Consider the following 25,995-nt stretch of genomic DNA (forward strand, 5'->3'; position numbering starts at 1 on the left):
CAATTGTTTGTTTCCAGGGTCAGAAATATACCTGTAGTCCTTCACAATCAGTTCTGCCGCATAAAAAAAGCGCAAATAAAACTATTGCTTTAACCAATCAGATTTTTAATGCCGGAGAAGAAATGGATATGGTTGCAGATTTTGAAAGCTGTCAAAAACGATGAGAAGACCAAATAAGTCAAGGCAGAAGTTATGAATGAGGTAGGACCCAAGTGTTTCAGGTTATTTAATTTATTCTTTTCATGTAATGTGTACTAAACCTACTCATTATGTATCTTGCTTCTCTTCAGGGTCCACCCAAGTTTACCAAATCAACGCTAAAGAAATCTTACAAGACTAACTACCCCAAAAAGGGTGACACAGTGAGCTGCTGGTTTATGGGGATGTTGGAGGACGGCACGGTCCCTTCAGGGTCTCCAACTCTTGTCCTCAAGGGCCCCAGTCCAGTATGTTTTCCATGCCTCCCACCATATCTGAATCAAATGATAAAGATCCTGATTATTTGAGTGGGGAATTTAGGTGTGTTGGTGGGGGAGGACATGGAAAATTGACTGGATAGGGGCCCCCGAGGACTGCAGCTGCAGATCCCAGGGCTCAGATCATTTGAGTGTCTCTGCAGTGGACAAAAAGAACACTGTGCCACTGAGCAAAATCATCAGAGGGGTATGTCTAATATTTCCATATTTTTTCTTCCTGTGGCTTTAATGTTGTTTGCCTTTTACAATGAGATGAAGGCCTGCTGACTATGAACAATGGAGAGATGGCAATAGACCTAATCAGAATACAAATTTTACCAAATATTAAGTACAATTTTTACTTAGTACTTTACATCAATTTACTTATATTACAGGCCATTTTAGTCCATTAAAAATGTAACATTTGAAACTCAAAGAATGTTATTTTCTGAACTGCTTTATCCTCACTAGGGTCGTGGGGTGTGTTAGGGCACACTCATACCTAGGGGCAATTTAGAGTGTCCAATCAGCCTACCATGAATGTCTTTAGAATGTGGGAGGAAACTGAAGCACCCGGAGAAAACCCACACAGGCCTCTTTTGAAATATAAAACAATATACAATTAATAATACCCAGACAAAATAATGACAAAACATTTGCAACTCCATCAGTTTTCACTTCTGATCCAGCACTCCCACCTTACATCATTTGTGTTGGTGCCAGCCCACTTGAGTGCCTCACACCCGTTCTTTAGCGCCGTCAGTCCTGAACTGATCCTCTTGGGGGTGAGGGTCGTGTGCCGGCCGCTCGTTCGCGTGTGTGAATACATGTGAGGCTACACCCCATCCCACGGAGAGGTTCCCAGTTGTCGAATTATGGAGGAGTTGGCCAGAGAAAGTATCAGTCTGCTGGCTTCAGCCTCAGCCAAACCACGGGTGGACCTGGCCAGACCCAGGCTAGGGTCCTTGGGGGCTATCTTCATCATGCTGAAATCTGCGCTGGGCGCTGGGCTACTCAATTTCCCATGGGCTTTCGCCAGAGCCGGGGGCATCCACAACGCAGTCATCGTGGAAATGGTAGGTATTGTTCACCTTCAATTTCACATTTGGTTAAGAACTTGTTGGCTGTCATTGATGGGGATAGATATTCAATCTATTTAAATCAGTTCATTTGCTGCCAGTAAACCCATTTGAAATGGATTGGATTTTTACTAGTGCCAACTTGAAATCAGGCAGATGAAAATAGCTATGCATATAATTACATCTATAGTTGCCAATGGCATTGAAAACATAAAAAATAGAGTGGTGATTAAATGTTGAGCATTTGTTGTCTTTGGTTATCAGGTGAAAACGACCAATTTCATGATTATATATGATATTGATTTATTGATCAAAGATATGATATTTGTCAATATTTCAATCTGCCGTGACTTGTTTCAATTCAATTTGATTCAAGGGCTTTTAATCAATTTAATACATGTATAAATTTAACTTAATACAATTTTGCTGCCGAAAAATTTCAGACATTTAAATTAAAAGATTTACTATAACCAAAGGTTGAGGATATTCATTCATGGTTTTCTTATGAGGATTTTGCTAAACAAATTGTTATATTGATCTAGATAAATAAATTTTACTCTTATTTGATTATATTGTACATTTTCTGTGACAGCATTTTTGACAAAAACAATTTTTCTAGTCTTTTAAGATACTACAGATAAAAAAATTGACAATTATTGTTTATTTATACATTTTTTGGAATAGAAGGTGATTGAAGAAACATTCTTTTAAAGTGGCATGAAGAACGCTTACCAGTTTGTACTGCATTTCTGACTCTGTATTATAGGTACCATTTAAATACTTTATTTGTGGAATAATTTTACAATCTACAAAGAACTATGGTCAAATGCAATTTCAACTTCCTTTTTTATGCACTCACAAATAATTCTTCAATTCCTGACTACAAAGAAACATTGATTCATTAAATTTAAGCTTTTTAAATGTCTTTTTTTAATAAAACACTTGCCTAAAATTAAGTTTTAGTTTATGGCATTTAGTACTGTGTTTGTAAATGACATGATGTTTTGTTTTTTGAACTGATGGTATCAGTACGATCTTTATTTTTTTGTCTGTTAGGGCTCTCTTGTGTTCCTTGTGAGTGGTTTGATCATCTTGGGCTACGCGTCGTCCATCAGTGGCCAGTGCACCTACCAGGCAGTGGTAAAGGAGGTGTGTGGCCCAGGCATCGGTCAGCTGTGTGAGATCTGCTTTGTTTTTAACCTTTTTATGATCTCTGTGGCCTTCCTTGTCATTGTGGATGACCAGCTGGAAAAGTGTGAGTCAGAGATTTTTCATATATACATTTTTTTACTACAGATTAGCAGATTTATTATTTCTCAAGTAGAATCCATTCTGTAGTGCAAATATTTGTAAGATTTGTTTATTAGTGTTTTCTTTACAAATAAATCCCACGGCCTTTTTTGTGCTAATTCGATTTCAAGGGCTTAAAAGTCCAAAGTCTGGAATTAAACTTGAATGCAGCTAAACTTTAATGCAGCTAAACTTTATGCGTTTTCTTTCACTTCCATTACTATTTTCTTTAGTCATGATAAACATCTAAATTCTGGTTAAAGTCATTTAACTGACGCATCAATGGATCTATGAATATTGACAAAAACTATTTTGTCTCTATTTTAAGGCAATTTAATGCAAAGTAATGCAATTGCTTTGAGCAGATATCGCAGTCGAAAAAAATACGATTTCTAAATATCTATGCATGAATGAGGAAAATGGCTCTAATTCCTCGAAAGTAAATGCCACATTTTTGCAAGAAAAATAAATCTCTTTGCTTAGGGATTTCAAATTCTTTGTGGTGCTGTGTAATGGCAAATCAGTGAATTATTAATCCACTTGCATTGTATTGAGTGTTTTATTTAATTAATATTTTTTCTAACTTTTAAATATCGATATCTCCTAATTAACTCCTAGACAGTTAAACAAAGAGTGTGAAATTTAACTTAATGCAATTCTGAATATTAAAAATAATAACAAAACTGTACACTGCGTCATATGTGACTAATATTATTATATATTTTCAAATAGGAAAAACAAATCTAAAATTGCTGTTTAGCAAGTTGAGCACTCTCATAATAGGAGAAATATTATTTTAACAGGTGCACAATGTAATTTGGGATTGTCTTTCTAAAATAATTAGGGTTTTCGCTGACATTTTTTTATTTAGTTTTATTTTGGCTTTTTGCAGTAAAAGAATGTAGTTCATAATCAATATCTTTTAACATATACAGTGTTATATACATGTAGATAGTAACTAAATAACTTTAATTTATATATTCACAATACATAAAATCAGTATACATACAGTGTACATACAAAAAACTGTAAACATGAAAAGCATGTGTTTCTAATGTAACAGATGAATTTTACATTGGAATTTTTTTATTAAAACGTCAGTCCAATTAGTGTAATAAATACCCCTCAAATCTTTGAATTATGAAATTTGAACCAATTCTTGTCTTGCTGGAGGCTTTGTTTTACAATATTTTTCTATGAAATGAAATGTCATTGTGCCTAATTTACCATTTTTATGATTTCCTCAATGTGTTTGTAGCACTTTTTTTTCCAATGGTGCTAAAATGTTCTTGTTTGCTTGTGTCGTCTATTAGTGTGCGACTCATTCTACGAGCTAGTAACTGGTTTGCCTGACTCCGAGAGACCCTATCACTTCTACATGGATCAACGCTTTGCCCTGGTGCTTCTCTGTGCCTTGCTTATTCTACCTATTTCTACCCCCAAAGAGATCAGCATTCAAAAATACATCAGGTCTGACTTCAAGTTCTACTCATAAATGCACAAACACCCTTACACATTGAATTTAAGGCAATTTGATCACGTACAGTGTTCCCTCGGTTATCGCGGTTAATGGGGACCGGGACCACACGCGATAAGTGAATTTCTGCGAAGTAGGGATGCCCATTCAAAAATGCTTAATTTAAATTTAATTTAATTTTTATTTTTATTATTTTTTACCCCCCCCCCCCCCTTATACAGTACACCATATAGAATACGGGTAGAGAAAGTGAAATTCATGTTATAACAAAAAAAACAACTGTAAAATATGTTTTCTTTAATGTAATATTTGTATATTTTTTTCCTAAAAAAACCTGCGAAGCTCTGAATCCGCGCTGGCTGAACCGCAAAGTAGCGAGGGAACACTGTACTATTATAATTCAACTGAGCCGTTGCTGGTTTTGTTGCAAATTAGTCTGACTATGTTCCCACTCAGTGATATTCTGAATGGAATTGAACAACATTTGTCTCTTTATGCCCCTTATTAATTAGCGGTGCCCAGTTCATGGTGTTGTTCCTTTGACATTGAAAAGGAAAAATGCCAGGATAACAAGGTCACTAAAGTAAGGAGTCACATAAAGTCATATTGTGTCGGGCCAGACCAGTAACAATAATATTATGATTATGAATACGCTTTGAATGCCTGGAAGATTCATCTGTTTCTTTCTTACTATGCCTTCATCTCCTCCAATCAAAGGTGCCGAGTGTGCTTAACATATTAATAGCATGACAAATGATGGAACAGTTAACAACGGAATTTACCGCATCTTACATCATCATCATTTTCACTTTTGAGTTAATCCTTTGGGATTGACATGTGGAGAAGTTTTACTCAGGGATCATCTGTTTGACAGGCGTGAAGACATAAAAATGGAGAACAATGACGAGTGAAAATCAAAATAGTACTGGCATACAATTTAGAAAAAAATAGTTACGTAAAGTCCAAACGCTTCATTTACAAGCATTGATATATAAATCCTTGTGAAAGGTCAATTAAAAATACATTAAAGATCTGAACAATTAATAATCAAGAGAGATACATATTTTTGGACATACGAAAACCTCTGGAGTCTGGTTAATGTAAGGGGTGTAGTGAACATTTCTTCCTCTAGGGGGCATTCCTGCACTTGCTCTTACAAACCCATATTTATACAATTTTTAACAAATACACAGTACAGAAGCACATTTGATAGTTTAAAGTGTGTTATACAGTGGTGTGGTGCATATTTGTAAGAATAACAGCAAAATATTAATGCATTATTTCATCATTATTCATAATGCACTTACAAAATACGAAGAATTCATGATAAAATATTACATAAATGCCTAAAACCTGAAACATATGTTATTATAAGTATTTTTCTGGAAATGTCTCATTATTTAATGTAGTTAATGTAAGACATTCCACCGGTATGCAGTCTAGTGAGTACTTGATCTCATATGATCTTTTTAAGAGGCTTTTATTTCTGCACAATATGTTTGGAATTACCTTAATGGCACAATTTCACAAGGATAATAAGAAATACCACGTACGTAATTCATGTTGAATGTGATTTATCTGTCGAGATGCAGGGCAAATTCTGATTGGGTGCTTACTGAACAAAAATAACAAGAGATGAGAACGTGTTTGAAGTGGCGTGATAATGTGAACAAACATCAAATGTGGATGCATATTATATAATTTCAAATCAATTCTATTCATTTTCAGTATCCTATATTTCTCATATTTTTTTAAGTGAATTTGTGTCTTTGTCCACTTGCAGTGTTCTGGGCACTTTGGCCGCAAGCTACCTCACCATCGCCATGATCATCAAGTACCACATGATGCATTCTGTTCAGGTTCACATAATCCCACAATATAGCAGTGGGTAGGTACATTTACATATATATGTCTGGTCATGCATGTCTGTTTTTGTTCGTACAAATATGTACAGGCACATGTGTATGTCCAACTTGCATTCCTCGATAAACTCTCAAGTTCCTAATGTGAATACAGAGGTTGATTCAGTAAGGCTACAATTAGATCAAACTCAATTGTTATGCATGAATGAGACAATATTTAGGCATTTTAAATGAAATATTTTCAGTCAGATAAGTGCCATTGCCAATTCATCTAGAAACGTTCATTGTTTTTAACTCCCATCTATGTATATATTTCTGTATTTGTGTATATATGTATGTATTTGAAAGCAAATTTGCGTCTACTGGGACATGCTACCGGGCACTGACTCAGGTTGACATTCACATCAACGCTCTTAAGTTGTTACCAGGCTGCAATGAGTTTTAAAAATAAACTAGTTAATGAATAGACCACAAGGCTATACCAAATCCAGCACCATTTTACAATCCAGCATTCATCCACTTTCAAGATTGGAGTTTTCACTGGGCAGCACTCCAGAGTTCATTTCAATAGTCCTGCTGATGCAAGAAAAAAATGCTTAAGAATGGTATGTAAACTAAAGTATCTTCTCCTGTGCAGAATAAGCTCCTGGGCATCCACCTTCAGCGTCATTCCCACTATCTGCTTTGGTTTCCAAGTAAGTGAAATATATTTCAAAATCAAGTGCAATTTTAAATGTTTATAGGCTCAACTCTTTTGGTGTAACACATTGCATAATGTGACATCCTGAATCTTATATTCCACTACATTGTAGATGTGAACAAATACGGTTTTGATGTCATTTTTGGTAGGTGACATTTATGGTACAATTATTTTTTTATAAGTATTTTATAGTTTATTGTAATATTTTAGATGTTGAAGTATGGTAATGGTAGTCAAAAGAACTTCAGCATATATATATATATATATATATTTATATATATATATATATATATATTTATATATATATATATATATATATATATATATATATATATATATATATATATATATATATATATATAGATATAGATATAGATATAGATATAGATATAGATATAGATATAGATATATAGATATAGATATAGATATAGATATATAGATATAGATATAGATATAGATATATATATATATATATATATATATATATATATATATATATATATATATATATATATATAGATATAGATATAGATATATATATAGATATAGATATAGATATATATATAGATATAGATATATATATAGATATATATAGATATATATATATATATATATATATATATATATATATATATATATATATATATATATATATATATATATATATATATATATATATATATATATATATATATATATATATATATATATATATATATATATATATATATATATATATATATATAGATATAGATATATATAGATATATATAGATATATATAGATATATATATATATAGAGATATATATATAGAGATATATATATAGATATATATATATAGATATATATATAGATATATATATAGATATATATATAGATATATATATAGATATATATATATAGATATATATATAGATATATATATAGATATATATATATATATATATATATATATATATATATATATATATATATATATATATATATATATATATATATATATATATATATATATATATATATATATATGTATATAGTTTAAATATTGAATTTTTATTTGTTATTAATATTTATTCAATAGTTCGCAGTGTACTAAAATACATTTTGTTGTTATGTCACCTATTTCAAAAGGTCAATGAGGATAAAGGTGTAGTGAGTGATATATACAGTAATTCAAGTGATACATTTATGATAGGATTGGCAGTAGGAAATTGTATGTCCTCTCAAAATCTCAAGCTGAGCAAGCACAGGCTGTCACATCCAAAAAGATAAGATTGAGTTTTTCAAGCTTAAGTGCCTGAAAAATATAATTCTATCAATGGATGAGTGTGCGGCTTCCCAAGTTACCAAGGTAACTCCAGAGAGATGCAGCTAGGATCTCGGATTTAGACGCAACCGTGCAAAGGATCAGTGCATGTCCTCTCACACAAACACATCCAGAGACTTATCCCCTTAGGGCGAGTGGTTGCTGTGCAAAGGTCTGAATGAGGAGCTGATAAGAACCTGTGGTGCAACCTGTGGCAGGAAATCTAGAATGAGTTTTAAACCAGTCTGAGGGCACCTAGGATTAAGTAGGGACAAGTGTCTATATCTTCGTGTCTGTGTTATGGTTGAACAGGCTCACGTGTGGGGGCTCAAATCCTCCATTTAATATCCTATCAAATTGTAGCTCTGGCAGAATGATGAAAAAGAATAAGATTCAGACTTTGCACTGGGATTTGGAGACAAGACCAGGTGGGAGCTATGACCTATCCCTCACTATAACGCTACATCTAAAATGGGCAATAGTGAAGGTAACTACAATGTATTTTTCTAATTGTGATGTTTTCATTCATTTATTCATTTACCGAACGGTGTATCCTCACAAAGGTTGCGGGGTTGCTGGAGCCTATCTCAGCCAACTATGGGGACTAAGCGGAGAATACACTGACTTGGTGGCCAATTATTCGCAGTACACAAGGAGATGGACAACCATTCATGCATACACTCATATGTAGGGGCAATTTAGAGTGCCCAACCAGCTTACCTTCCATGTTTTTGGGATGTGAGAGGAAATCAGAGCATGTGGAGAAAACCCTTGCAGGCCAAAGCAGAACCTGCAAAGTCCACATATCAAGGTCTGGGCTCAAACCCTTGATATCGGAATTGTGAGGCAGACACACTTACCACTTCTCCACAGGTCCAGCCTAGTGATGTGTACTGTGGGTTAACAAAAATCAATACCAAACTATTTTTAATAAAACCACTAGCAGTTTTGCAAACAGATTTAAGATTTGAACATGGGGGAACTTTTATGAAAAAATACAGGTAATTATTTCCATCAACACTGGTTAAAATCTAAAAGGTTGTGAAATCAAATCAAGAATATATAATTTTTTTCTGTGTTCTAGTGTCACGAGGCATCCATCGCCATTTACAGCAGCATGGAGAACCAGCGTCTCTCTCACTGGGCCTTCATCTCCGTGGTTACTATGATTATCTGCCTCATCATTTATTCTCTCACAGGTTAGAAAACAGCATCCATAATAACCAGTATACAATCTAAGATCACACTGACAGCGCACTGTTTGGTCTGGAAAAAAAACACAAAAGTTTGGGTTTCTGTGAATACAAACCAGAGAAAACTTTAATGAAATTCCAGTCTTAATAACATCATTGAAAACAATTCTATTGTGTTATATAAATCTATAAATTCTGAAGCGTATAAACAAGTGATTATATTGTACTATTTCTTGGTTTAAGACTGCAAAGTAAATGTGTCAGAAATGTTCTTCATTTAAGAATTATTCAAAGTATTATTTGATTTAAAAAAAAATGCACTAACCACTTGCCCACCAGCCTGCAGTACCTTTTTATATATAATGAATTTGTTCCAGAAGTGGTTTAATAAATTGAATTATACATAAGTAGAATCGCATTTGAAATGTAAATGTAATTTTTTTTGCATTAAAACGTGTAACCTAAATAATTCTTATGAAGAGGTACCCCACTGTACTAAGAATGAATTCTGAGTACTGTACTCAAAACATTCTAATGATTCACAGAATTGTAGATTGTATATTTGAAAAATTGATTACCTCAACTTTCATTCATGTAATTGCAGCACGTGACACTTTCCTTCCTATTAATTATTTTTTACTAGAATAGCGATATTCACAAAAAAAACAACAATAATATCTTCTTAAACTTGCAATGTTCTCTAAGAGTGTAGCCACATTTTAGAGAAAAAATAAAATTTTACTCACAGTGGCCCAGCAAAGAAGTGGTTAGTGCATCGGCGTCACAGTTCATGGGTCTTGGGTTCAATCCCAGGATGGTTGTCAATGTGTTGAGTTTGCATGTTTTCCTTGGGCTTGCTTTGGTTTTCTCCAGGTACTCGGTCCCCCCCCCCCCCCCCCCCCCCCACACACATCCCAAAACATGCAGGCTAGGCTAGTTGAGCACTGTAAATTGCCCCTAGGTACGAGTGTGAGTGGGAATTTGTGGGTTAGGTGTCTGTCTCCTTGTGCCCTGCAATTGGCTGGCCACCAATTCAGGGTGTCCCCCGCCTGGTGCTCAAAGTTAGCTGTGATAGGCTCCAGCATTCCCACGGCCCTAGTGAGGATAAGTCATGCTGAAAATTAATGATTTTTAAAAATTAGAGCATGGGTGGGAAAAGTATTCCATAAAGGGGTTTGCATTCCAACTCATAAAGAGGACAGCTTTTCACCAAGCTGTCCTACAAGTGCAATCAGTGGATTTCAGTCAGGTGCTTCTTGATTTCTACAGAAATCTCATTGGTCAAAGTGTCTGTGCTTGTGAGCAAGATGGCTGATATGCTGTATTTGTTTGTTGCAGGGGTTTATGGGTACCTGACATTTGGCAAGGATGTGAAGGCTGACATTTTGATGTCCTACATGGGTGATGACATTCTGATGCTTATAGCCAGGCTCCTGTTTGGTGTATCTATTATCACCATCTACCCCATCATCCTGTTATTAGGCAGGTTGGGGCAATTTCTTTTAAAAAAATAATTCTGTTGAATTTTGCAATGGATTCATCTTTGTGTAGAAGTCACGGTATTTTTTCAAATCTACATTTCTTTGTCATTTTTTCCTCTTTATACTTTAAGATCAGTAATACAGGACCCCTTGCTGAACTGGTGGCAGAGGCGTGGCTGCTTGGTGACGGTGAAGGTTGAAAGTCGTAGTCGGTATACGCTGACATTTCTGTGGATAACTGCCACCCTTCTCATCGCTCTGTTCGTGCCAGATATTAGTAAAGTCATCAGTGTCATTGGTGGGATCAGTGCATTCTTCATTTTTATCTTTCCAGGTAATATCTTGTTTTGTCTTCATAATTTTTCAAAAGTTAAACTACAAATGCTTGTGTGTTTCACTAGGTCTTTGTCTGATGTTTGCCATGCAGTCTGAGCCAGTATCTTGTAAAACCAGGTCAGAAAATCATATTTTAATGACATATACAGTTTTACCTCTACTTACGAATGCCTTTGCGTAAGAAGTGTTCAGTTTACAAAATGTCTTCATTTGTTAATTACTGTTTTAACATACAAAAATCTGTATAATTTAGGAAAGATCAAGCATAAGCAGATACTTTGATTAAGGAGTGTTTAAAACTTGGTAAAATTTGAGTGTTTTCTCTGCAATTGGCAGGCAAGACAGGCTCACTTGCCACTAACCTCATGGATTACTTCACCCCACACAAGCCACTCTACAATACACTTCTTCTATCCACTAATGTAAATTGCTGATCTAGTTACATACCAATTCAAAATCAATTTATTTCGTAAGTAGGAGGTACCACTGTATGTTTTTAATGAGTGTTATTTATACTGCAACAGTCTAGCCAGCTATCACTGACAAAGAAATGTGATTACTGAGTAAAATATAAGCCTTTAATGAATGCATTTTGTGAAAAGTGGTATGTATTTCTCTTGTATTCTTAGCTTTAGCAACTAGAATATAATTTTACAAAAAAGCGGCTTGTGGAATTTTACAGCAATAACACCTATAGCAGGAGTCGGGAACAAAGAGTGCCATAAACAATTCATATTTTCAAACATAATTCCTTTAGAGCCATACGCAGAATTTAAAAGTAAAAATATATGAAAATGTAAGCATTTATTATTCATTTCACCACTTTGAAAGTAAAAAATAGTCGGGATTCTTTTGAGAACATTATTTCACTGTTGCTAATTAATGAGTATCAATGAGAGGATGCATGCAGAAGAGTCTTATGAAGAAAAAATATGATTTTTAAAAAGGCGCTAGAGATAGTTTTGGCAACACAGTGCCAGCGTGACGCTCCCATTGGTGCGTTTGGGACTTAGGTCTCTCACCAGCGGTTCCCATATTTTACCACACAGGTTCACATAGAGCCATATACACCCATCAAAAGAGCCACATATGGCCGACGGAGTCTAAAACAATTCCGTGATTGATGCCTTCTCTGCTTGAAGATTATTTTGATTTTGGGGATTAACCCTAACACATTTTCCATTCATGGATTAAGCAAGTTTCATTCTGTATTCTTCTCCTTTCCAGAATCACCTTCACCGTTTGGGGTGTGGTAACATTGCTATGCGGTGCATTCATCTTTGGCCAGAGCACTACTATTGCTGTCATGCAGCTCCTTGGAAAAATCTGATTCTTTAAGACTCGACTATTTTAAGCCATTCAGGATTGACAGGATTTTTGTGTACCATATTAAAAAAAAAAATCATTTGTTCTTTTTGTTTTTTTTTTGGGCTTGTATTCATTATTCATGAATCTGCCTCAATGAGATTTTTTGTTAGGAATAATTCAGTCACAGCAAAGAAATAACTCAAAATTGGACAGGAGAAATATGTCCAACAGCATAGATAAACAATAAAAAGAACTTGAGCAAAGGTTGATATATATATTTTAGTCCCCCTTTCCAAACGAATGGCTTGTATTTCACTTCAATTTTAAGGAAGAGCAATCCCGGTTTGACAGTAATGTACACTAAATTAATATGGAAGAGCTGGGAATCTATATTTTAATGAAAGGGGAATGTCAAAGCATGTGTACTAACTACTACAGGTTATTATAAATATACAGTGTTCCCTCGCTACTTCGCGGTTCAGCTATCGCGGACTCAGAGCTTCGCGAATATTTTTTGGAAAAAAAAATACAAATATTACATTGAAACAACATATTTTAGTTTTTTTTGTTAACACATTTTAAAAGCCTTACTATACATGGTTATTTTTTTTTTAAAATCGCTTACTATACTTGGTCATTTCTAAGAAAATAAGCCTTACTATACATTGTAAGGCTTTTTATCTTAAAAATGACCAAGTATAGCAATGGAATTTTATTGAAAAATCACTATGTATAGTAAGGCTTTTAAATAAAATTACCATGTATAGTAAGGATTTTAAATAAAATTACCATGTATAGTAAGGCTTTTTTTCTTAAAAATCACCAAGTATAGTAAAGGATTTTTTTCTTAAAAAAATGACTATATAAAGTAAGACTTTTAAAAAAAAAATCACCATGTATAATATAGCTTTGTTTTTAAAATGACCATGTATAATAAGGCTCTTTTTTTAAGACCTTTCTATATATTTGTAGTCAAGACCTTCCAATAATGAACAAAATAAACTGTGACTGATTCGTGGTGTAGAGGTCAACTCGCGTGTTTCCCATGTGAGAGGCTGGGGTTCGATTCCCAGATGGGAAACATTTTCCCTTAGTTTCAGTGTCTTTAAAGTCAAGACCTTCAAATGATGACAAAGGAAAGTGTAGCCAAATTGTGGCGTAGTGGTTAACTCACGTGTCTCTCGCCTGGGAGACCTGGGTTCAAATCCCGGTTGGGACACATTTTCACTTAGTTGTTTCTTTGGACTTCTTGTCAAGACACAAATGATTACTAAGAAAAGTGTAGCTACTTGGTGGCGCAGAGGTTAGTGCACTGGACTCCCACCTGGGAGACCTGGGTTCGCTTCCCGCTGTCGTCCTTTGGTTGATCACTACACCATGTAGGTCAGTAAATGGAATAAGAAGAAAAAAAAGAGGAAAAACTTTTTAATTTATATTAAACACTTAGTCATACTTTTCAGCAAAAGGTTATATTCCGAACTGCCTCCGGCAGTTCGGAAGAATGTTGGAGGGACCTGTCTGTGCACAAGGCGTTCTCGGGTCGGCCTTCGGCCGACCCTCGACCGCTTGCTTGGTCGGTCAACCGCCGACACCGGGAAGCGAACTCACGTTCTCTCGGTGCAAAGGCGAGTGTGCAACCCACTACACCAACTCGTGCCCCACTTATACATAGGTGTTGAAACGTTTTATCCAAGGAAATGGGGTGAAACACTTAGTCATTTTTTGGACAAAATGCTTCATCCACTACTGAAGACTTATAGACTTAACACTTAGCATTAATACTTATTCTTTTAACTGAATAATATTTGGAAAATCTTTGCCTGCACTGGGATTTGAACCCAGCACCTCAGAGGTGGTAGACTGATGACTTATCCATTGGGCCACCACCCGATGAGAGAAAGTGGTAGTACTTATACTTTTACCTCTTTCATTTTCCTGAAACATTTAGTCATTTTTTTGACTAAATGTTTCATCCACCACTGAATACTTATTCAGTTAGACACTTGGCCATTAGAACTTGTTCTTTTAACTGAATAATATTTGGAAAATCTTTGCAGGTACTGGGTATTGAACCCAGGACCACAGAGGTGGAAGACTGATGACTTAACCACTGGGCCACCACCCTGTGAAAGAAAGTCGTAGTACTTATACTTTTACCTCTTTCATTCACCTGAATAATATTGGGAAAATGTTTACCTGCACTTGGATTTGAACCCAGGACCACAGAGGTGGGAGACTGATGACTTATCCACTGGGCCACCACCCTCTGAGAGTGACTGGTAGTATCTGCAGTTTTACCTCTTTCATTTACCTGAATAATAGTGGGAAAATCTTTGCAAGCACAAGGACTTGAACCCAAGACCAAAGAGGTGGAAGACTGATGACTGATCCACTGGGCCACCACTCTACTGGATTACGCAATAGTATTTGTTGTTTTGTCTCTTTCCACTCCCAGATCATACTTAGTACTTTATGGTACCTTTAAGTGGGAAAGGTTAGGTAAGCAGTGCAAAGCAGGATTTGAACCCAGGTTCACAGAGGTGGGAGGCCAATGACTTATTCACTGGACCAAAGGTTCCCAAAAGTATACAGTAGTATTTATTGTTTTGTCTGTTACAACTACAGTGTTCTCTCGCTACTTCGCGGTTCAGCTATCGCGGACTCAGAGCTTAGCGGATGTTTTTGGGAAAAAGTAATAATACAAATATTACATTGAAACAACATATTTTACAGTTTTTTTTGTTATCACATGAATTTCACTCTCTCTCTACCCGTATGTATATATGTATATATTTGTATATACATATATACATACATATATACATACATATATACATACATATATACATACATATATACATACATATATACATACATATATACATACATATATACATACATATATACATACATATATACATACATATATACATACATATATACATACATATATACATACATATATACATACATATATACATACATATATACATACATATATACATACATATATACATACATATATACATACATATATACATACATATATACATACATATATACATACATATATACACATATACACACATATACATACATATATACACATATATACATAAATATATACACATATATACATACATATATACATACATATACACATATATACATACATATATACACATATACACATATATACACATATATACACATATATACACATATATACACATATACACATATACACATACACATATACACACATACACACACACATATACACACATATATACACGTGTACACGTATACACATATATACATATACATATATACATGTACATATATACATATATACATATATACATATATACATATATACATATATACATATATACATATATACATATATACATATATACATATATACATATATACATATATACATATATACATATATACATATATACATATACATATATACATATACACATATACACATATACATACATATATACACATATACATACATATATACACATATATACATACATATATACACATATATACATACATATATACACATATATACATACATATATACACATATATACATACATATATACATATATATACATACATATATACATATATATACATACATATATACATACATATATACATACATATATACATATATATATACATACATATATACATACATATATACATACATATACACATATATACATACATATATACACATATATACACATATATACACATACACACATATATACACGTGTACACATATATACAAATACATATACATATACACATATATATATACACATACATACATACACACACTCATATATTCACATATATATATATATATACATATACATATATATATATATATATATATATATATATATATATATATATATATATATATATATATATATATATATATATATATATATATATATATATATATATATATATATATATATATATATATATATATATATATATATATATATATATATATATATATATATATATATATATATATATATATATATATATATATATATATATATATATATATATATATATATATATATATATATATATATATATATATATATATATATATATATATATATATATATATATATATATATATATATATATATATATATATATATATATATATATATATATATATATATATATATATATATATATATATATATATATATACATATGTAAATTAAATATTTACTTTAGAAATCATTATTTGGGTAGTTATCATGTTACACTAGTTTTACATTTAGAAATCGATCCATACTACAAACACTGTGCTCTAATGCATATCTTCTAATTTTCTGTACTTCACATCCCCATTATATAGGTGCAAGTAAATGGAAGCTTCGAAGCACAACTGAGCAGCCAATTGTTTTAAGATTAACTTCAAAATGTTCAGTCTTCAATTGATTTCATATGGAATTTTTGGGTGACTTTAGGCCACTCCAAATTGTCCACAGGTATGCATGTGTGCACATATGATTGTCTATATGTGCTCTGCAAAGGGCCGCCTACTTCCCAACATGATCTTGTATAGGCTCCAGTACCTCCGCAATCATTGTGAGGATAAGTGTTTTGATGAAGAAACCATAAGATATAAACCCAAGAAGGGATATCTACATCCAACTTATGTTTCATTCGAAAGTCAAACCCACAGTGTTTTGAAAATATGTTTTGTGCCAGATGCATCATATCAACTCAAAATGCAATCATTTACTAGCAAGGAGGTAAAGCATTTACAGTTTTGTTGCTTTATTGAATTAGCATCACTCTACATTTTCTATAATTTAGACAAATATATTGCATCCCTTCAATGTCTACTATATCTGTTTTACAGAAACATACATTAATAGTTAAACAATCTCATAAAATGTAATATCCATCCTTGTTTGACACATTTCTAGTCATATATGTGTAGTATATAATATATCTTCATCTCTGTCTCCTTCATAGGACGACTAGAAAAAGGAGGAAAAGAATGAAGGAAATGCACTAAACTCATAAGGGTGGCCTTACACCATAACATAACCAGGGCATTTAAATCTGGTAATGTAACACAGAAAAGGTTAATTGTTTCAGATTATCTCATCAGGTAAAACGAACAAAAGCATCTCTCAGCATGAAGAAAAAAAAAATCAGAGGAAGCCTACCATACACGAAATATATAATAAAAAAATTATAATTACATACCATGGGAACAGAATAAAACTTGTTTTCAATGTGAAATCATATAATAATAAGTACTTATATAGGGAAGCTTATTCCTTTTTTACTTGTAAGTGCTGGGCGACCTCTTGTAATCTTTAAACCAGTCAAATATTCTCCCAAATGATTTTGAAACACATTGTTATCGTAGTTGTCGCAGTTACAATACTGATGAAATATAATTAATTGATCTCTTTAGTGTGAAATCCCTCTACCAACACCTATGTTTGTAAAAAAAAAAGTACCACTTATAATAATACTAATAATAGCCCGGTTATCGTATTTGGTGAGGCCACCCTCAGGAGTAGCATGACCTATTACTACAGCAAAGAAGTTACTAAATATTCAGTTGACATGCACTCAGTTTAAGTATAGAAAAGAACACAGTCACAGAAGGAAAAAAGGTCGCCTTGATTTTGGGGAAATTTGGCAAATACCTGACTTGGAACCTGGAATTAGGTACTAAGACTCAGTGAGGTAAATCCAGTGTCATCAGTTCTACAAACAAAAGAAGGCCAAGTCTCCATGTACTGCAAATGCAGGTCACGGCCAGGAAACATTCGGTCAAGGCCTGTTGTTCTAGACTTCAAAAGGCGTAACTATTAGTATCATGACCAAGCACAGAGAATATCGAAAGTAGAAAAACAAAACAGGTTGCACAGTGAAAGGCATTCCATAATATATCAATGGAAAAAAAAAAGGATTGGCATTCCGATCGTTCATTTACCATCGAGCTGATTGGAGTAGACACATTGTGCAGGAGCGATTACATTGTGAAACCATCCAACATGCCATACCTCCAATTACAGTAGCTTGATTGATTCAGATTTGACACAAATTGTATTGGCACGGAAGCATTAATAGTAATGTTAAATGAATACCCTTTTGAAAGTGGACATTATCTTTGTAAAGAAGAATATATGACAGGATTGTATAGGATTCTCTTAAATTGTGAAAGTGGTAATGGTGGGTTGGTTTCTCAAATGTAAGTAAAGATGTTTTTTTTATTTAAAACATATGCTAGTGAAACCATTTTATTCTCTAAAGTGAATCCATCTTCATTCACGTTGTAAAAGCATACTCTTCATTATCAAACAAGTTGGCACAATGGCTATCAATCAAAAATGGAACATTGATATAATCTGTGCAAATGGGTTAGTTCAAACTACAAAATATAATAAATCAAGATAATAAACCAACAACCATTAAGTTCAAGTTATTCAAGTATTTATCAAGCTGTTTTAAATTGTGCTTTTTTAAAAAAAGGCTAGATTTTTAACTTCCTAACATGAAATCAAATGGATTTAAGATCATTTTAAAATCATAGTTGAAAAGTAGTGTTTTGATCAGGCTTAAGAAAGAAATCTTTATTAACTACTTGAGAGGATAGCTATATTTGTAGCATAGGTATGCTTGTACAACGTTAGTTTTCTGTGAGAATGGGTAGGAAAATATGTAAATACAGTTTAGATATGCGTCGCCTATCACCATACAAAAGTAGTTTGTAGAACCCTGCAGTGTTTGAGATTTAAACTGAACTGGCCTAATACATTATTGTGTTCACATGCTGCAATCATACTCTATTTAGTTTTCTATATTTTTTATTTAAATGAATACAGTGTTCCCTCACTATTTCGCGCTTCAGCTATCGCAGACTCAGAGCTTCGCAGATTTTTTTCAGGAAAAAAAACCAAAAAATGTAAAGATATTAAGTTAAAATTATAAATTACATCATCTTACAAGAGGAGGAAACAAAATATTCAATAAGAATTAGTAATTGCATCAAAAAAAAGCCAAAGAAATGGTCAATAACATGGTGAGAGTTCAGGAATCGCATTGATGACGTCATGGCTGTTTACAGGCGCATCTTCACCGCCCAAAAAAACAATGTTCACAACTCCTAATAACGATGTTTCTTACAAGCAAAAAAACTGCAGAAGATCCTCCATCCGGACTACTATGATGTTTTTGCTCGGTGGTGCTTTTGTGCACGTGTTAGACGTTTCTTTAAGCATTTTTGAAGGGGCCCGGCTACTTCGCGGATACGCAGCTATTGCGAGGGTCTGGTCCCTATTAACCGCGATAACTGAGGGAACACTGTATATTCTTTCCAACAACTCAGGTTTTCCACCTTATCTGATAAATAGAATATCCTCTTTTAAACAACCAAAATCTGTCCATTTATCCCTTTCATTGGCTTTGAGTAGTTAAATGTGTTAAAAGCTACAATTTGTGGAATCCAAGGTGAATATGTCTGATTAAATATTCCACAACAAATGTATTTACTGGCCGGTTAAGGAAATGAAGGGGAAACAAATAAAATATTGAACCTTTCTGTACCATATTGTGATTATTAAGGCTTTATATCATTCATGTCAGGAGTTTCTGATGGTATGAAACAAGAGTGTGAGAAGCCACTGCTGGCTTCACACAGAAAAGATTTGCACCGTAGCACTAAAATACTCAAGTAACACAAATCTATTCATATTGGAACAACATTATTCATACATACAAGTACTACCAGTCCCACACAGCTATTAGAAGATACTGATAATCTTAGACAATTCAATACTAACAGTGCAAAACAAACTAGATTGTATCTATATTTCTTGTCTCTTTAGTTTAGGTAGAAGCAGACTCCAAATCTAACAGTGACCAAACAGCTCACTTATTTATATATTTAATCCCCAAATATTAAAGCTAACTGAATGTATTCAAAATGTGTAAAATATAAATCTGAAAGTGAACTAAAAATAGAGATAGAGGTCTGCAAATAAATAGCTCTAAAAAACAAAACTAAATGTTGACCAATCACGAATGGGACAATGGTGGCCGGTAGCTGATACCAATGCTCTCATAAAATATTTAATTTCATGCATATTTCTGCAGCATACATTATAATGATGGTCCCCTGATAGCCTTGGTTTATTTATAAAAGTACAGTTGTTTTGTTATTGTTAGTTGCAAGTGCTCCGTCAATAATGTGAATCATCAGATTTGCATTTTTCTAAAGCAAAGTGGTCTTAAAATCTCATAATATGCTTAAATTTCAGAGAGAGTGAAGCAAAACTAATGATTATTTATTGCGTCTTTCAAATTTGAAAATTGTATTCTAACCCATTGATTGTAATGTGAATATAATGATAGTGTTTTTATAAACGAGCCCAAGAATGCAATTTAATGTTCCGGGAAGTAAATATTAAATGATTCTAGTAGTATTATTCTAGGCTGAACTTCTGTGTCCTGCAGGTGGCGATCATGTTTACCATCAATGATGGGTCGGAGCTTTCTCAATGGATGAACCTTGGCCATGCCATACCCGTTTCAAAAATGTTTCGTAAAATCGAGTTGGAGGTTGATGAAAATTCCCATTTAATAAAAAAAAAAGGAACGAAATGAATCCTGATTTTAGCATTACATTAGTGGATGATGACTCAACAGTCAATATTTTAAGTAGGATTCAGCTATGTTAAATTTCTGGTACATTTGGCAATCAATGGGGAGAGTCTACTTATTTAGAAAATGTTGATTACCATTGAGATTGCTTACTGAATTTAGCATCGATTTAAAGTTGTGAACTTTTCTTTCGTCATATTCAGAACAACAATTAGCAGAGCTGCCAACTACTACTCCGGAATTTCAGGAGTATACCCGAAAATGCAAGGCAAACTCTGGGACTCCGGACAACCTCCCTGAACTCCGTAAATCCCCCCCAAATTTTTTTAGATACTATTTCGGAAAAGTACCACATTTCCCATTTAAATGCCTCAAAATTCACACCACGGCTTCCGTCATCTTGATTCAACTGCACTGTAAACTGGAAGAATTCAGTAACATGAGAGCAGACTTCAGCTAGTATTGATTTTGCGTGAATCGCATCCACTCCAGTTAAACCCTGGAAATGGGACAAGGTTACACCTGAAATGGGGTGAATGGCGATTGGCAGCTCTGACTTAGTCTAATTTCTCAGCCAACAATTTTGTCTGCGAGCTTTCTTTTTTAAACTAAAAGTAAGTAAACATGGTTGACACGGCAAGTTTAACACTAACTAATGTAGAAATGTATTTAGTCTAAAGCAGATGATGGGGAAACTAAGTCGAAGGCAACTCAAAACAAGAAAAAACGACAAGAGGAAATCGCTCCAGAATATCATTGTCCGCTTGACCAAATGGGAAATGAGTACCTTTCTAGGCTTACAGCTACATAGATAAGCTTACTGTGACAAATTTAAAGCAGGTCTATAAAAGGCTGCATTGCCAAAAAAGAATTTCCCAGAATCAATCGGATTCGTGCTTCATGAACGTATTCACCCAAGGCTCCATGCTACATGACAAACTCCAACTGGCTAGAACAAAACTCATGAATTCAACCATATCCTAAATACGAAGCAGTTAACCACAATGTTTGGATGCAAATGTACTCTTGGAAAATGCACTTTGTTCAATCGTCACTGCAGTTGACACCATTCATTTGTACTGTGTAAACATGTATTTCAAGAAGTTTGGGTGGGGGTGTGAAGGAAGTGAGAAAGGGAAGGAACGCAAGGAAAAGGTCTAGGGTCTGGTGTCCAAGAGTCTTGGCGTGTAGTTAGGTAGGTTCATGCTCAGGCCTTGTTCACACTGCACCAGGCGGCTGCGTAGACAGACGAGAAAGAGGTTGGACATAAACTAAGCAGAGGGAACCTGACAGTGCAGGTATTATGTGATGGAGGTTTTATATATTGCCTCACACAGAGAATCAGCTTGTTCTGCTATGACTTAATTTCATGCCATGTTTCAGTAAAAAAAAATTTACAAAGTAAAAAAAACATTAAAAAGTAACATAAAAAACTGTCTGTAATTGCGGCAAACATAGCATAAAAAATACTCAACTGATAATTTTTCTTGTATTGATATCATTTGTGTGTATATATATATATATATATATATATATATATATATATATATATATATATATATATATATATATATATATATATATATATATATATATATATATATATATATATATATATATATATATATATATATATATATATATATATATATATATATATATATATATATATATATATATATATATATATATATATATATATATATATATATATATATATATATATATATATATATATATATATATATATATATATATATATATATATATATATATATATATATATATATATATATATATATATATATATATATATATATATATATATATATATATATATATATATATATATATATATATATATATATATATATAAATATAAATAAATAAATAAGCGTGTTGCTGATATATATTTATTTATTGGATTATTTAGCGGATGAGTGGTTAGCGTGTCGGCCTCACAGTGGCAGGCCTAGGTTCAAATCTAAGTCGGTCCACCTGTGTGGAGTTTGCGTGGGTTTTCTTCGGGTACTCCGTTTTCCTCCCACATTTCAAAGACATGCATGGTAGGCAGATTTGCCCTAAGGCACGAGTGTGACGGTGGATGGTTATTTGTCTCCTTGTGCCCTGCAATTGGCTGGCCATGAATTCAGGGTGTCCCCCACCTATGGCCCTAAGTCAGCTGTGATAGGCTCTAGCACCCCCCGGAACCCTAGTGAGGATAAAGCGGTGCTGAAAACAAACGAATGTACTTGATTGTTTTTCCACATTTTAAACTGTGCCTTGTTTACAAGTTCTACTATAAGTGGCACTTAAACAGTACTGGTTAGTCTTGCCACTAAATTAATCCATCCGTTCATTAATCCTTCTATTTTTATTTTTTTTTATATTTTTTATTTTTATATCGCCTATACCGACCGGTCAGAATCCCGGGTTGCTGGAGCATATTCGAAAGGCAGGTTACTTCTTAAACTGACACATTCAGAGACAGAAAACCATTAGCACTCACATTCACACCCTCACTGTGCAGGAATCAATTCTGCACTGTTTGTGTTAAAGTGAGGCAAATGCAGCACGACATCAATAGTGACCTCCTCTAAATAAAATATTTTTAGAAATGGCGAGGATACAATGGCGGCTAGAGAATCGTTACTGTGCTGTTCCGATATATTGAAAATGGCTGTTGAAACGACCATACATTTGCATTTTACTATTTGCATTTATTGCATTTACTTCGACTTGAATACACCTGCTTAACCAGCGCAAGCGAAGCAGATGAGTGTTGTGTGATTGCTAGAACATACCAATGTTTATTTTTTTCATCTTATTCTATATTCAAATGTATTTTCTGTAAACAGCAACTGATATTTTTCAGTTTTTTCATAGTTTGGCTCTAGTCGACTTATGTTTATCTCTGACCACCCACAGTCTGTCCTGTTGTTTTTTTTCCCCTTTTTTTTGGCTACAGTTGTCTGAAATACTATTCTGTAAGCAGATGTTTACTTAGCCTGATGTTCACCATTTTACTACTACTGTATATGCATGTTTTTTCTTAGTTTTTGATACAAAAAACATAAATCTGCACAAAAATATCATTTAAAATCCAATGCGATTTATATATATATATTTTTTTCTTCTTCTTCTGTATTCTTGGGCTGGTGTCAGTCAGTGGCTTCCAAAAAGAAAAGATTGGAAAGCAAAAACAAAAGTTACATAACACTTATTAGATGTCACTGCATGATCCGAGCTATTAGCTGGTGCCATCTGGGGTATTATCTAAAAAAACAACACTCTCTTCATCTCATCTGCAAATTTTGTTAGATTAAGCATTTTATAAAATGAATGATGTAGGACTAAGGCAGTGTTTCCCAACCACACTAGGGTGCCGTAGGCAATGGTCTGGTGTGCCGCAGGAAATTGCAAGTAGTCATACAATGTAATATTTAAAGAGACACATTAATATGAATATAAAGAGATCAAAATTGAACTATTACAAGGTTAAGATCAAAACATGATGAATGTTAAATTATAGATTATACTATTACAAGATTCAAATTGTGAAACAGTCATTTTGTTGCATATTATTCTCTAATATGTACCAGAAGTTGTTTGGTTTCTAGGGCGTCAACTTTTGGCGACGTAAAGTCTGTGTGAGCACAACATATTTTTTTAGTGGAGATTTAACAATTATACGGAGAAAAGTCATAAAATCATGCGATTAAAAACATTACATAACTTATTTTATCAACACTCGAAGCTGAAGTTGTTCAGGGTCCGCAGACATCAACTTTTGGTGACATTAGGTCAGTGTGAAAATTTGCTTTTGGAATAATTTTGGAGGTTTATGTGATTCCTGCTGATAAAACTTTGATGAGAATGACTATTATTAATATATGCGACATAGTTTTAAATTAAAAGATTTTCAGATAGTGGTGTCTCTTGAGATCTTTTCAATTAAAAAATGTGTGCCGCAGCTCAAAAAAGGTTGGGAAACTCTGGACTACGGGATGCTACGGAATGGGAGCAACACGCAAAAAAGTCTAAACTCTTTTCTTAAATAGGGAAGCAAATCCAAAGTTCAGTATCATTTATGACTGCTAATCCTGGATGTAAAGGGGATGCCCTAAGAACTCTTTTCGTAGTCGACTGTCAGTGCAAAATAAAATAAAATAATAAAGACAACAGAAAACAAAAATAAGCAGGAATTTTAGTATAAATCGCAGGCCTGGCTATTCTATGTAAAAGTGTGGAATTTCAGTCGGATAAAAACGTTACTTTTCCTTATGCTGTGTGTTTTATGAACCTTTGAACATATGTAAATTTTGTTATTGATCAAATTAATGTGCAATATCTCAATTTGGATTCATTTATGTTAAAACATGGTAGAAGTGTCATCCAGAAAACCATAAATCTGCATGACCTAATTCTGTCTTCAAACACCTTATTAAAGCACCAACCTGGCACGGCGACAGAGGAAATGGCCTCTGGCTGGCACAGCGTGTCGACTTTTACATGCTGAAAGGCTTTGTTGGGGCTTGACTGTAGATGCCTAGAAACACATTGGCCAGGAAATGTGGTTAAATTTGCACATCCAGGCAGACAAACACTCACCCCAGCAAAATATAGGGCTTGGCTATTTCTGTAGAACTGAAATATTAATGGCAAAGAGTCTCTGGTAGACATACTGTATGCAAGTGACAAAGTAGAAACTATAGTCAGTAGGGTGCATCAATACCAGCAAGCCTTGTCACATTTAGAATTTCTAGACTTTCCTAATTGAGTTTTCAATTCAATCATGTTTGAAATGTCAAGCAGGA

General features: G+C 33.6%; 2 protein-coding genes across 2 annotated transcripts in view; one reads left to right on the forward strand and one right to left on the reverse strand.

The window, feature by feature from the left end:
• Nucleotides 1-1,208: 1,208 nt before the first annotated feature.
• On the forward strand, nucleotides 1,209-12,582 carry slc38a8a (solute carrier family 38 member 8a). Its single transcript, XM_077710394.1, has 10 exons — nucleotides 1,209-1,531; nucleotides 2,591-2,789; nucleotides 4,138-4,294; nucleotides 6,085-6,189; nucleotides 6,801-6,858; nucleotides 9,254-9,368; nucleotides 10,701-10,848; nucleotides 10,975-11,177; nucleotides 11,245-11,296; nucleotides 12,407-12,582. The coding sequence occupies exons 1-10, from the start codon at nucleotides 1,331-1,333 to the stop codon at nucleotides 12,507-12,509; spliced, it is 1,341 nt and encodes a 446-aa protein (XP_077566520.1). The 5' UTR covers nucleotides 1,209-1,330; the 3' UTR covers nucleotides 12,510-12,582.
• A 4,730-nt stretch (nucleotides 12,583-17,312) lies between these two features.
• Nucleotides 17,313-25,995, reverse strand: part of necab2 (N-terminal EF-hand calcium binding protein 2) — a 69,237-nt gene continuing 60,554 nt past the window's right edge. The window contains exons 12-13 of the mRNA XM_077710535.1: nucleotides 25,636-25,727; nucleotides 17,313-22,414 (exon numbers count right to left, since the gene is read on the reverse strand). Of these exons, the coding sequence (XP_077566661.1) occupies nucleotides 22,386-22,414; nucleotides 25,636-25,727 (121 nt within the window). The 3' untranslated portion in view covers nucleotides 17,313-22,385. The remainder of the gene's footprint in view (nucleotides 22,415-25,635; nucleotides 25,728-25,995) is intronic.

Source organism: Stigmatopora nigra, chromosome 2, assembly GCF_051989575.1.
Source record: "Stigmatopora nigra isolate UIUO_SnigA chromosome 2, RoL_Snig_1.1, whole genome shotgun sequence".
Classification (NCBI taxonomy): domain Eukaryota; kingdom Metazoa; phylum Chordata; class Actinopteri; order Syngnathiformes; family Syngnathidae; genus Stigmatopora; species Stigmatopora nigra.